Source organism: Elgaria multicarinata, chromosome 5 (genome assembly GCF_023053635.1).
Source record: "Elgaria multicarinata webbii isolate HBS135686 ecotype San Diego chromosome 5, rElgMul1.1.pri, whole genome shotgun sequence".
Lineage (NCBI taxonomy): Eukaryota > Metazoa > Chordata > Lepidosauria > Squamata > Anguidae > Elgaria > Elgaria multicarinata.
The window spans coordinates 124,607,835-124,622,990 of record NC_086175.1 but is presented as its reverse complement, the minus strand read 5'-3'; the positions used below and the strand labels follow the sequence as shown (position 1 = coordinate 124,622,990).

Sequence of the window (15,156 nt, the reverse complement as noted above, 5' to 3'; positions counted from 1 at the left end):
CTCTGTGTGACAACCTTTTAAGGATTTGAAGAGTGCTATCATGTCTCCCCTCAATCTTCTCTTCTCCAGGCTAAACATGCCCAGTTCTTTCAGTCTCTCTTCATAGGGCTTTGTTTCCAGACCCCTGATCATCCTGGTTGCCCTCCTCTGAACACGCTCCAGCTTGTCTGCGTCCTTCTTGAATTGTGGAGCCCAGAACTGGACACAATACTCAAGATGAGGTCTAACCAGGGCCGAATAGAGAGGAACCAGCAGGGGTTTGAACCTTTGTTTTCCCAATTTGAGAACTGCTATAGGTTGACTAATAATTTGAATAACTACATAAAAATAAAACTGAAGTTTAGTGCTTTGTAGTGTGCTACACTGGTCCTCAAGTACTGCATGTACTCGACCAAGGTTTTAAATCAGCATCTCACATACTACAAAGCAAGTACCATGGCCCCAGGCTGAATCGTCACATAAAAAAGCAGAAACACATACCACATGATAAAGATTATATCCATGTGGTAACCCAAACCATAGGGTGACCATATGGAAAGGAGGAGAGGGCTCCTGTATCTTTAACAGTTTGTTTGTTTATTTATTATTGCATTTACATCCCACCTTTTTTCCTCCAAGGAACAGTTGTATTGAAACTGAGGAGTTTCACACAGAGGAGTTTCACACAGAGGAGGGACAGGATCTCTTTTCGATCCTCCCAGAGTGCAGGACACGGAATAACGGGCTCAAGTTAAAGGAAGCCTGATTCCAGCTGGACATCAGGAAAAACTTCCTGACTGTTAGAGCAGCATGACAATGGAACCAGTTACCTAGGGAGGTTGTGTGCCATGCTGGGTCAGACCAAGGGTCCATCTAGTCCAGCACTCTGTTCGCACAGTGGCCAGACAGTTGTTGACCAGGAACACACAAGCAGGACTCAGGTACAATATACCCTACCACCCATGTTTCCCAGAACTATTCAGTTACCGAGGGAGGCTGTGGGCTCTCCCACACTGGAGGCCTTCAAGAGGCAGCTGGACAACCATCTGTCAGGGATGCTTTAGGGTGGATTCCTGCATTGAGCAGGAGGTTGGACTAGATGGCCTTGCAGGCCCCTTCCAACTCTGCTATTCTATGATTCTATGAAAGGGGAATTTCAGCAGGTGTCCTTTGTTTGCATGCAGTCCCTGGTGAAATTCCCTCTTCATCACAACAGTTAAAGCTGCAGGAGCCCTGTCCTCTTTTGTATCTGGTCAAGAGGGCAGTTCTCCTGCAGCTTTAACTGTTTAACTGTTGTGATGAAGAGGGGATTTCATCAGGAGCTGCATGCATACAAGTGACACCTGCTGGAACTGCCCTGTCAATACAACTGTTAAAGATACAGGAGCCCCATCCTCCTTTCCATAGGGTCACCCTACAGCCTGCGGACCCCTCCGAACAAAGGAACAGCAGTGCCAGGCCGTGAAGCCTTGGCAGTAGGACAGCCCTTGCAGCCTGCCTTCTCTCTCTCTCTCTCTCTCTCTCTCTCTCTCTCTCTCTCTCTCTCTCTCTCTCTGCATAGCCTGCAGGAGGAGTCGAAATCCAAGGACTTCGCCCCTTGAACAGTGTGTGTGTGTGTGTGTGTGTGTGTGTAGAGTGACTGGAGAAGACCGGGCTGAATCCGGACGTCAGGAAAGCTTGTGTATAGTAGGGTGCAGAAAGAGATGTGGAGCACCCTTCAAACGGACACGGAGCCCACTTCCTCGCGCTGTCGCAGCCGAGGCCACTTCTGGGTGCTGACGGTGGGGGCGGCTATCGGAGTCTTCTTTCTTGGCTTTCTTATCGGTATGGTCCGGGCTGAGCGGAAAAGGGGGTGGTGTGTGAGAGAGATAGAGAGAGAGAGTGTCATTATGGAAGGGGAATTGCACGCACAGCCTAGGGTGAAAGTTAGGCTCCTTGTTACTGGGGCGGGCCGTGGGGGCGACTGGAGAAAGTCAACAGGCTCTCTGCTTGTGAGCAAGCCGATCGAGACCTTTTGCTTGCGCAGACGCCTTCGAGACGGGGAAAACGGTGGCTTCCAGCTCCAGCAGCAGTTCGCCTGTGCAAGCCGTTGTTGGGCAGGCAGGCAAAAGTATTTGTGGAATTCACTTCGCTCCACTGTCAAGAGCTTGCGGTGGAAGCTGGAGGCTCCGATGTCAGTGGGGGCGGCGAATCCATTCCAAGTTACAGTCAGAACCAGCCGGGGCTCTAAAGGAGCTATCCAAGGTGCGAGGCCGTAAAGCGTGGGGCGCACTGGGGCGGTGCCAGGCAGGGGGGAAGAGAAGTTGTGCACTTCACAAGCGAAGCAATACACAGGGTTGTCTAAATGGGGTGGTGGTGATAAGTCCCTGAAATGATGTAGATGCACCACCTGTATCGCTGCACTGCCTGTATCACCTTGGCAAGTCCTTAAACCACACTTCTATCTAGCCGTTTATTGCTTTCAGCTTTGATTTAACCCTTGATGGGCCTGTTCAGATGAGACTTCAAGCTCTGTGGTTAGCAAAAGTGTGGTTCCGTTTGGTTAGCACCAACCACTAGTTTTAAGCCATGGTTAGAGCTGCTAACCCGGCTGCAGAAGGTCCGATGGGTTAGAAAGTGACCAGGGTTTGGCAAAACACATCACACTCAAAACCTTAAACCCTGCTACTTAGCCAAAAGATAGTGTGGTGTAGTGGCTAAGGTGTTGGACTGGGAGTTGGGAGATCATAGAAAGGATCATAGAAAGGATATTCAATCATAGAATCATAGAATAGCAGAGTTGGAAGGGGCCTACAAGGCCATCGAGTCCAACCCCCTGCTCAATGCAGGAATCCACCCTAAAGCATCCCTGGCAGTTGGCTGTCCAGCTGCCTCTTGAAGGCCTCTAGTGTGGGAGAGCCCACAACCTCCCTAGGTAACTGATTCCATTGTCGTACTGCTCTAACAGTCAGGAAGTTTTTCCTGATGTCCAGCTGGAATCTGGCTTCCTTTAACTTGAGCCCATTATTCTGTATCCTGCACTCTGGGAGGATCGAGAAGAGATCCTGGCCCTCCTCTGGGTTCTAGTCCCCACTCAGCCATGAAAACTCACTGAGTGGCTTTGGGGCAGTCACATACTCTCAGCCCAACCTACCTCACAGGGTTGTTGTTGTGACGATAACATGGAGAGGAGGAGGAGGATAATGTATGCCGCCTTGGGGTCCTTGGAGGAAAAAAGGTGGGATATAAATGTAATAAATAAATAAATAAATAAATAAAGCCTTAACCAGCAGGGTTTAAGGTGTCTTTTGAATGGGCCTGATGTTTCTTATGTAACATCACCCAGCAAGAGAAAGGTTTCAACAGACTTGGGGTAACCCCAGAGTTTTAAAATCTTCAGGTTAAGCCCCTAAGGGGAACTGCCTCCCAACCCCCAACCCCAAAAAACTAGAATAAGAAGGACAGGGTGTGTAGCGGCCACAGTGTGCTGACTGACTGTTGTGGGATGGGAACAGAAAAGTGCAGTGGGCTGGAATGGAGTGGCTTGAATCCTAGGCATTGGAAGGACTTCACGCTGCAACATTTTGTTCTGGGTAAGATTTCTCATTATTTTCAGCACCGTCAATAGACAGGGGCACATTTTAACAGAGTCCGCTAAGCAAGCAAAGAAAATCAACAATGGGAACACAACAGGGAGGGAGGAAAAAAGGTATCAGACACCCTTCCCAATGTATGAAACCCTATGGAAATGTTGGGAAGGGATGGGTGGTTCATTGTTCAAATAATATTTGTAGGTGAGTAAATGGTTAAGGTTATGTTAAAACTAAGGGGATCAAGGGTTGTACTGTATAATCTCCTGCATCGCCTCCTGGCAAGTGAATTGTCCTTAAGCTGCAACTCTATCTCGCCGTTCATTTTTTTAAAGCTTTGATTTAACCCTTCTGTCCCTGCGTGGGAAGAGGCAAGGTGAATCGCAGGCATTTGAATCACACACAGACAATGGGAGGCAGCAGGGGAGGGGGGGCAGGAGGAGGCGCCCTCTTTTACAGAGGACAGGCCTGTATTTCAGGAGGGTTGGACCTTTGTCAGTCCAAGGGAGAAATTCCACTTCAGAGAAGCTCTTGGGTGGGAGGGCACATTCTGGTGGTGGGTGGGGCCAATAAACCAGCATTAAAGTTCTCACTGCCAGGCAGTCCAACCTTTTAGGATGGGGAGGAATTGCACAAAACCCAGGGAACCACCAAAGGATCTGCAATTGGGGCAGAGGGAGTGGGACCAGCGGAAAATGGTGTGGCCATCTGGGGAACCCCAGAAGGCTGGAATGAGACCTCAAGCAGGCCTTATTTGGCCCTCAGGTCTGAGGTTCCTCACCCCAGCTCTATTTGAAGGACAGGGAAAGGACGGTCCTCTTTTTTGAAGGCCTGTCTTGTCCAATTTCAGTATAAAGTTAAATCACCATAAGAACTGTTACACATCAACAGCTGCCAACCTGGATAGCAGGCTGAACATGTAGGCAGTCAAGTCACAGGCCACAGCTAGACCTAAGGTTTATCCTGGGATCATCCAGGGTTCGCCCCTGCCTGAGCACTGGATCCCCTGTGTATCACCTAGATGAACAGGTTTGACCTCTGGACGATCCAGGGATAAACCTTAGGTCTAGCTATGGCCACAGTCTCCAGGCTCATCTACACCAAGCAGGATATTCCACAATGAGAGCGGTATCTAAAAGGCAAGAGCTACACTACTGCTTTACAGTGATATTGAAGTGCACTTACAACTGTTGGGGCCCATTGACACATGCCATATGCTGCTTTCATACCACTTTTACAGTGTTAAATCCTGCTTGATGTAGATGTGTCATGTGTTCCAACAGTTGTCAGTGCACTTCAGTGAATAAAGTAGTAGTGTGGCTCCTGCCTTTTATATACCGCTTTCATACATCCACTTTCATACACATCCACACCATCCTGCATGGTGTAGATGAGGCCTCCCACACAAAGGTGGGTTTTACTGTATTTTGACATAACAACATAAGAGCCATGATGGATCGGACCAAGGGGTGAGTAGCATTTTGACTGTATGTTATCTTGGAGCCTAAAGCTTTCTGACCATCTATTAGCGTTAAGTATTTTTGAAATGTGTAAACCGTTAAGCTTTTCACTGTGAGATTTCCCGAATAAAAGAACTCTCAGTGATCGCTGGATGGAACAAGAACCATGACAATCTCGTCCGGTATTCTGTTCACACAGTGGTCAATGCAGTGTTGACCAAGGACCCACAAGCAGGACATGAGTGCAACAGTACTGTCTCACCCATGTTCCCCAGTAAATGGTGTACCTATGCTTACTGCCTCTGATACTGAAGGTAGAATATAGTCATCAGGACTAGTAGACATTGATAGCCTTCTGCTCCAGGAATTTGTCCAATCCCCTTGAAACCATCCAAATTGATGGCCATCACTAGATCTTGTGGTCATGAATTCCATGGTCTGACTATTCATGGTGTCTATTAAATTGTAATAACTATTACTGAATTTGCATCTATACACATAAATCAGCATATAAAATTGTTATAAATATTTCTCTCCCTTTTTTATCCTCTCTTTTTTTGATTTGTATGTAGCTACCCTGATAGTTCAGGTCCATAGGAGACTTTTTTTAAAAAAAAGAAGAAGAAGAAGAAAGAAGAAGAAAGATTTCTCACATCACATTAGTGTGATCCAGCAGAGAGTTTGGAGATTTGTCTCTTCGTGTGTGTGTGTGTGTGTGTGTGTGTAGGAGAAGGGGGATCATCTTGTGACAACAAATACCAGATATTGGTGCATACGTACAGTATTTCACATGGCACATTTCATATTTCTTATATGTTTATTGTATATTTTTCATGTTGTGAAATTCATACATTTGGTTTACCTTGCAGGATGGCTGAACAATAAACCTACAGATCAATTGCCAACAGCAGGTACTCACGAGAAGATGAAGAAGACCTTTATGATGGAAATGAAAGCTGAGAATATCAAGCATTTTTTATAGTAAGCAAAGCACAACTTCTTATTTTTTTTAATCTCATCCAAGATTTATTTATTTATTTATTCGCTGGAAGTTCTTTTATTCTCCTCTCACTTCCTCCTAGGATATCAGGGTAGCAGTGTGGTGTAGCAGTTAGAGTGTTGGATTGGGACTTGGGAGATCTGGTTTCTAGTCCCCACTCAGCCACGGAAGCCCACTGGATGACTTTGGGCCAGTCACAGACTTTCAGCACAACCTACCTCACAGGGTTGTTGTTGTGAAGATAAAATAGAGAGGAGGAGGATTATGTATGCTGCCTTGAGTTTCTAGGAGGAAAAGAAGGTGGGGTGTTATTATTTTTAAAATAATAACAATAAAATATAGGCATCGAAACCAAAATATGATGCAATGATATCATAAAACCATAGAAAAATATCACCATAAAAATAAATCCAAAGCACAAAAACAAAAACAGGAGAGCAAATTATACCAACCAAGCTTGGTCAAATAGGTATGCTTTAACCTGACACTGAAATGACAGCAGTTTCAGTGCCAGTCAAGCTTCAATGGGGACTTCCATAATTTCCCCCATACTAGAGTGACCAGATACAAAAGAGGGCAGAGCTCCTGCAGCTTTAACTGTTGTGATAAAGAGGGAATTTCACAGGTGCTGCAATACATAAAAACAACCCCTGCTGAAATTCCCTGTTAAAGATACAGGAGCCCTGTCCTCCTTTTCATATAGTCGCCCTATGAAAAACCAGTAAGCACTGGTGAATAAGGACTGTGGATTAAACATGAAAGATGCGACCTGGGCAGGATCTAGACTACTACTTTAAAACAGTTTATAATGGTATTGACAACTGTTTTGGCCCATGAGACACTCCATATACAGTTTTCAAAATGTTTTCAAAGTGTTATATCTTGCTTGATGTAGATCTTTCACGTAGCACAGTGATCTGCGAATCAGGAAGTTCCTGATTTGAATCTCACCTCTGCCATGGCATCGCTAGATTAAGCTGCAATGCTATACTTACTGCCCTGGGAGAATGTCCCATTAAACTCAGTGGGAATAACTTCTGAGTAGACACGTATAGGGTTGAATTTCTATTAGGCAACTCACTGTCTCTCGGCTTCACACACACTCACCCCGCCAACGCTGATCTGCAATATGAAAGATTGGCCTACGTCATAGAGTCATTATAAGTATTATAACTAGAAAATGCACACAAAGACCTTAGCTAGACCCAAGGTTTATCCTGGGATTGTCCCGGGGTTATCCCTGTTCATGTAAATGACACACAGGGGATCCCGGAAGCAGGCAGGGATGACCCCAGGACGATCCCGGGATAAACCTAAGGGCTAGCGAAGGCCAAAGTGCTTTGAAAACAGGAAAGTATTATACAATGTGCTCCATCACTGAACTATGGCTCCTGTTCCTTTAATTGCACAATTCCTGGGCTGGAGCTTCAGATAACTATGATTCAGTCTATGGCTGTGTGTATTGTCTCTTAAACAATTACTAGCCCTGGAAGAGTTGCAGAGATATATATTTTTTTAAAGAATATGTCCTAAGGCTCCCCCTCTCTCCCCCCACCCTCTTTTTCTCATTGATGAATGTCTAAACTCTGCCCAAAGCTGGAGATAGATAATGGCTTTTTGAAAGTGGTAAAGATAAAGGCTTTATTGTCTATGTTGTTCACAAAGATTTCTTTTGTCTTGCTGTCATCTCTGGTCAAAGCCTAGAAAATGAAAAAAGGCAAGATGGACACATAGTTCTGGACTTTGTGGTACTGATCTGGTAGGGTGACCATATGGAAAAGAGGACAGGGCTCCTGTATTTTCAACAGTTGTCCAGAAAAGGGAATTTCAGCAGGTGTCCTTTGTATGCATGCAGCACCTGGTGAAATTCCCTCTTCATCACAACAGTTAAAGTTAAAAAACACAATGCGACCTCCTATTGATCGTCGGAAACCATGGGAGGGGATGCAGGCTGACCCAGCAAGCCTTATGGCTGCCAGAAAGCCATTTGTTCCATCTGTGTTTTGCGGATTGTCGAGGGTCTTTTATTCCACCCTCTGCTCATTGACAGTATTTATTTTCAACTTCACAAACTCATGTTTGCTCTGGAGGGTGCACACTTTCGCAAATCCCTACCAAATCCACATTTTCACAATTCAAGACATAGCGGGAAAATACACATTTTCTGTTGATGTGGTTCCCCCCACACACACACACATTTTTCATATTTTTTCTATGTGTTCTATCTGTGTTGAATTCCAGAAAGTAAAAAATAAATAAAAATGGTCCACAATTCTGTGTGACTCAGAAGAAGCCAGTCTGGTGCAGCATCTGTGGATCAGATTAATAGAAATCCAAACTCATTTCAATCTCTTGTAGATTTCTTTGATATTCCTAGTCACGATCACCCAGTTGTGAACCCATGTTCGAATGGACTGTTCTAACCCCACCCTCCAGAAAATTCAACAAAATAACAAATACGATCTCCCCTCTCAAACAGATGTCATTTTCTTTTCTTTTCTTTTCTAGCAATTTTACTCGGAAGCCTCACTTGGCTGGCACGCAGGAGAACCTGCGCCTCGCCAAACAAATACAAGCCCAGTGGAAGGAATTTGGCTTGGATTCGGTTCAGCTGGCTCCCTATGACGTTCTGCTGTCCTACCCAAATGAAACAAATCCCAACTACATCTCAATTGTGGATGAAAACGGGGACGAGGTAAAGGAGAGAGAGCATCGCTTTCTGCATGCTCTTCTTAACCAACCGTTCCTGCCCCCTTTTGTTGCATTAAAGACTGATCTACCCAGTTGAATTTTAAGATGCCTTTTTTTAATGGTGTGCTGCTTTTAATGACTGGTTTTAAACGACTGAATTAGTTGTATGTATTTTATAGTGTTTTTATTTGTGTTGTACCCTGCTTTGATCCAGAGGGAGAGGTGGGTAACAAATAAATTCATCATCATCATCATCATCATCATCATCATCATTATTATTATTATATAAACAAGAGCCAGTGTGGTGTAGTGGCTAAAGTGTTGGACTGGGAGTCAGGAGATCTGGGTTCTAGTCCCCACTCAGCCATGGAAACCCACTTGGTGACTTTGGGCCAGTCATAGACTCTCAGCCCAACCTACCTCACAGGGTTGTTGTTGTGAAGATAACATGGAGAGAAGGAGGATTATCTATGCTGCCTTGGGCTCCTTGGAGGAAAAAAGGCAGGATATAAATGTAATAAATAAATAAATACCTCGTTAGGGGGAATTAAAATGGCCAAGGGTGCAACACTGGAAAGCAATTTGTTTAAAGTGGTGAGAGCTTCGGCTATTGGGCGGTATAAAAATGTAATCTATATAAATAAAAATGAAAAAGACCGTTCGTTACTGTCGTTATATCTCCGAAAGTTCTTCACCGATTGCTTTGAAATTTTGACACAGCGTTGCGTTCGAATACGCGAGCGTTGTTATGTAACTATGTTCTGTACCCTGCCACGCGTTGCTGTGGCTCAGTCTGGTTAAATGGAAAAGAAAAAAAAGACAAAGCGGATGTTTCTAATATGTTTAATTTCACAATGCTTGTGGATATACAACATTTTTAGTTGTTCCATTGTCTGTGTAGATATAGAGATTGTCTGGTTTGCTGACTCTAGAACACGCAACATGTAATTGTCCATGTGAGAAGCAATCTGTGTCTAGATCTAAACCGCACAATTCTAAAGATTGGCCCTGAGCTTTGTTGATGGTGATTGCAAACGCCAATCGAATGGGGAATTGCAATCTCTTAAATTGAAATGGCATATCTGTTGGAATCATAGGAATGCGAGGAATGAGGACATCTTCACCTTTGAAAGGTCCTGTCAAGATTGATCTCCGACTATAACAATTGCCACTTCGTCTATAGTTGGAGCATTGAATCTTCGCACATGTTCTCCAGCAGGCGTTTTGTCAGCATGAATAACAATCTTGTGTGTATCAGATGGCATCATGTCAATTGCTGTTTTGAACAAATGTACTAAATTGTTTTTCTCGTGAAGTAGCTGTTGCAGTTTTGAAACGATGGACCTTTTTATGCCGGTATAAATTCCGCAGCGTGCATTCAATTCATCATTGCCATCACCAATGAAATACATTTGTAGGAATTTATGTTGACTATCTTGAAACGGAAGGAAGGAGCCGGCTTTATGATAAATTTGTCCTTTGACTTTGAAAGTTGGCATAAATGGAGCTGTGATTATTTCTGCGCCGAACGACGTCATTTGGAAGCAAGAGTTGTATTTCCTGATGTTAGATAGGAAATGCTTTGATTCTGCGGTATATCCGGCAAGCAAAGTTTGTAATGGCTCTGGTGGTTCTCCAAGTTGAGGCAGTTTAAGAACTTTTGGAGATATAAAAGCATGTTTTTACGGTGAGGAGGTTACTGGAAACTCCTGGCAGTTACCTTTCTTCTGAATGTGTAACTGTCACAGGTGTGACATCTATATTCACACAGCCAATTGCGAGAGAATATGCAAACAGGAGAGGAGGCAGAGGCAGTGGATTGGCCTACTGGTTGGTGATGTCACAATGACCTATAAGAGCAAATAGGAGAGAACATGCAAATAGGAGAGGAGGCAGAGGCAGTGGATTGGCCTACTGGTTGGTGATGTCACAATGATCAGCAGGACTGGTTTTGAGGAGGCCTATTTCTTCGATTTTAAGACAAACCTTTGACCCCATAGAGAACATAGTTACATAAACGCTCGCGTATTCGAACGCAACGCTGTGTCAAAATTTCAAAGCAATCAGTGAAGAACTTTCGGAGATATAAAAGCATGTTTTTACGGTGAGGAGGTTACTGGAAACTCCTGGCAGTTACCTTTCTTCAGAACGTGTAACTGTCACAGGTGTGACATCTATATTCACTCAGCCAATTGCGAGAGTACATGCAAATAGGAGAGGAGGCAGAGGCAGCGGATTGGCCTACTGGTTGGTGATGTCACAATGATCAGCAGGACTGGTTTTGAGGAGGCCTATTTCTTCGATTTTAAGACAAACCTTTGACCCCATAGAGAACATAGTTACATAACAACGCTCGTGTATTCGAACGCAACGCTGTGTCAAAATTTCAAAGCAATCGGTGAAGAACTTTCGGAGATATAACGACAGTAACGAACGGTCTTTTTCATTTTTATTTATATAGATTGAAGTGCACTGACAACTGTTGGGGCCCATTGATACATACCATATAACACTTTCATATTCATACTGCTTTCATAGTGTTATATCCTGCCTGGTGTAGATGTGTCAATGGGCCCCAACAGTTATCAGAGCACTTTGGTACCACTATAAAGCAGTAGTGTAGCTCCTGCCTTTTATATACCACTTTCATACCACTTTCATAGTGGAATAGCCTGCTTGGTGTAGATGAGCCCCCTCTCTCATAAAACCGATTGGTGGGAGATCCAAGATAGATAAAAGGAAAGACTTCTTCAGACAGTGCATAGCAAAACTATGGAATTCACTTCCACGGGATAGAGTGATGACCACCAATTTGGATGGTTTTAAAAGGGGATGGGACAAATTCATGGAGGAGAAGGGTATTAATGGCTTCTAGTCCCGATGGCTATGAGCTACCTCCAGTATCAGAGGCAGTATGCCTATATACAGCAGTTGCTGGGGAACATGGGGGGGAGGGTGCTGTTGCATTCATGTCCTTCTTGTGAATTTCCCATGGGTAATTGGTTGGCCGCTGGGCTTCATCCCATGTACCTGTTTCCCTCGAATTATCCCCATAGCGTAAAGCTGTCGTTGTTGTTCTTGTTCTTGTTGCTATCTAAATCACACCCCAGGCAGCGGCACTCCTAAGATCCTTTGCATACCAGGAAAAGGGTTTAAGGGGGGAAATTTAAAAAATCACAAAAAATCAACAGATGACCCAATCTGATTCAAATTTGGTATGCTTAAAGCTCTCCTTAATATCTATTACTGTGCCAATTTTGTTGTCTTTATCTTTAAAACTTACGCAGATGTAAGCATTTGTTGAATTTGTACTTTAAACATCAAATCCTCCTCCTGCTTGGAAAATAACAAATGGCTCACTCCTAAACAGGTAGCAAAATAGGTTGATTCTTTTGGCTTTATAGCACAATTAAAGCAGGATGCATGGGAGTACTTCACAGTCAAAGTAGATTATAAACTGGAAAACTTCAGAGTCCTTTGCACGCAATTCTCAGTAATTGCACAGTATAACCCTGGTGTGATGAAGCTAACTGTGTGAACAGAGTGCTGGACTAGATGGACCTTGTTCTGATCCAGCATGGCAGTTCTTATGTCCTTATTCCAGGGCACCATGTGCCACTGATTTGCTGTAGCAGTAGTAGCAGCAGCAAAATGATCAGAGCACACTGTATTGTAAAGCTAACTTTGGACTTCTCAATCCACCTTTATGATTTGCCATCAAATTTTAGTGGCAAATTATTATTATTATTATTATTATTATTATTATTATTATTATTATTATTATTATTTATATATCACCATCAATGTACATGGTGTTGTACAGAGTAAAACAGTAAATAGCAAGACTCTGCCGCATAGGCTTACAATCTAATAAAATCCTAGTAAAACAATAAGGAGGGGAAGAGAATGCAAACAGGCACAGGGTAGGGTAAGCAGGCACAGGGTAGGGTAAAACTAACAGTATAAAGTCTGCACAACATCAAGTTTTAAAAGCTTTAGGAAAAAGAAAAGTTTTTAGTTGAGCTTTAAAAGCTGCGATTGAACTTTATCACCAATAATGTTGCTGCTGCCACTTGGGATCGTGTGTGCATATGTGTGTGTTGCCCACCTTGTTCCAGCTGACCCCCATCTTCAAGGGTAAATTGGGTGGCACCTTCTCTCTTACTGAACCATGGAAGTGGAACTCCTTCCCAGGACACATTTGCCTCGTGCCTGGTTTATCAACGTTTGTGGTGCCTGGTGAAAAAACTAAGAACATAAAAAACAGAAGATGAACTGTGCTGGATCGGATCATAAGGCTGGTGTAGTGCAGCATTCTTTGTTGATTTCTTGGTTTATTTTTAGCTAATTCTTAGATGTGATCTGGAGTCATAACTCTAACCAGTGCATGCAGGAAATCTGAATAAGGACACAATGCTTTGCATTTTAGATAGACAAAAAAATCCTACAACTCCCAGCATTTCTTAGCTAGCCATGCATCCTGGGAGTTGCAGATCTTTTTTTCTGTCTAAACATGTATAGGATCACCCCTTAAATTGAATTGCACATTTAATATCATAGAATCATAGAATAGCAGAGTTGGAAGAGGCCTACAAAGCCATCGAGTCCAACCCCCCACTCAATGCAGGAATCCACCCTAAAGCATCCCTGACAGATGGTTGTCCAGCTGCCTCTTGAATGCCTCTAGTGTGGGAGAGCCCACAACCTCTCTAGGTAACTGGTTCCATTGTCGTACTGATCTAACAGTCAGGAAGTTTTTCCTGATGTCCAGCCAGAATCTGACTTCCTGTAACCTGAGCCCGTTATTCCGTGTCCTGCACTCTGGGAGGATCGAGAAGAGATCCTGGCCCTCCTCTGTGTGACAACCTTTTAAGTATTTGAAGAGTGCTATCATGTCTCCCCTCAATCTTCTCTTCTCCATGTTGTTTCTTCTTCTGCTCCCTCTTTATTACTTAGATTTTCAACACCTCATTATTTGAGCCTCCTCCTCCAGGATATGAAGATGTTGAAAATATTGTACCACCCTTCAGTGCTTTCTCAGCACAGGGCACACCAGAGGTACGGACTGACGGGAGTAATATATTCTTGCTCAACATATTGTTCAATATTAATGAATTGTTGAATATGGCCCCATATGGTTAAGTGTTTTGAGCTAAACATTATGGCTTAGCATGTCGTGTGAACCATGACTTTGTGTGTCGTCTGAACCATTCCTAACCACGGTGGCAACATCACCACTGTTTAAACCTGCTCATAACCACTTGCTGCAAAAGGATTAGCAGCCTAACCATGGCTTAACGAGTTGTCTGAACAGGCCCACAAGGGCTTTCTTTCCAGGTTTTGATATAGCTTGGGATGTAGTGGTAGACAATAGACCGTGACTTCAGATAGATAGTGGCAGTTTCAAGGTACTGAATTTGTGCCACGCCCCTCCTGCCTAGCAGGGAGCTAAAAGAAAAGAGGTTTTTAGAATCATGCTTTGGAATATGGCCAGAGATCAGGGCTGCACCAAGACATTTGGTTGCTTGAGACAAAGCAGTAACTGATGCCTCCCTCTGCCCCCCAGCTAAGATTCATAGTGCCCATGGGGAAATACTACAAGGAAATACTACAAGCACCCCTCTCTGTCCCTGGCAGTAAAAATTCAATACTAATAAATGAAGTAACTAACAACATGCTGACCTTTCATGAAACCCAAAATCGGCTGCCTGTCGGGATGGATTTGAAGTCGTCCCTGCGGGTCCAAATGGTGCACAGCTGACCCCGGAGTGAACCAGGGATGACCACTGAGTTCTCCTGTGATATCTGGGAGTGCTTTTGTCCCCGTTTTTTCTCCAGTCTCGGGACAATCCCAAGGTCCGTGGGTGGTATGGCTTTCCCTCCCAGGGTCCTCCCTCTTCCCCAGAAATAGTGGTGCTCAGGAAACAGGCAAGGAGCTGTGTGGGGAGAGTCCGTGGGCACCGGGGGTGAGCATTTTTGCCATGTTTACGATGGCTCTCGGCACCTTCCAGTGCCGAGTTTGGTGTGTGTGTGTTTTAAAAAATCATACCTTCATGCAGGATCACGCCCATGCTGTTACGCAAATGTCTCCACTTGCCCCCACCAAAAAAGGGCACCCTGAAACGGCCCTCCTTTACTTCCGGGAAAACCCACTGGCATGTGGCCCCTGACGGACGATCCCAGAAGTGCAAACCCCTGTGATCATCCCTCCCCAATCCCAGAAGGCCTCCAGGCCTTCCGGGATTGACAGATTCGGCCTCTGTCAATGTGCTTGCAAAGAAGAAGAAGAAGAAGAAGAAGAAGAAGAAGAAGAAGAAGAAGAAGAAGAAGAAGAAGAAGAAGAAGAAGAAGAAGAAGAAGAAGAAGAAGAAGAAGAAGCTTCTTTAACCCCAATTCAGCTAGGAGCTACACAAATACGAAAGGAAGGCCAGATCTTCACCAAGCAGGATATAATACT

At 44.2% G+C, this 15,156-nt stretch overlaps 1 protein-coding gene across 3 annotated transcripts in view; it reads left to right on the top strand.

The window, feature by feature from the left end:
- The first annotated feature begins 1,613 nt into the window (after positions 1–1,613).
- Positions 1,614–15,156, top strand: part of LOC134399241 (putative N-acetylated-alpha-linked acidic dipeptidase) — a 39,769-nt gene continuing 26,226 nt past the window's right edge. For 2 of the 3 annotated variants that reach the window (XM_063127170.1, XM_063127172.1), the window contains exons 1-4: positions 1,614–1,803; positions 5,878–5,989; positions 8,517–8,703; positions 13,656–13,757. In XM_063127170.1, coding sequence (XP_062983240.1) covers positions 1,683–1,803; positions 5,878–5,989; positions 8,517–8,703; positions 13,656–13,757 — 522 coding nt within the window. In that variant the 5' untranslated portion in view covers positions 1,614–1,682. The remainder of the gene's footprint in view (positions 1,804–5,877; positions 5,990–8,516; positions 8,704–13,655; positions 13,758–15,156) is intronic. The other variant, XM_063127171.1, reaches the window with a different exon arrangement.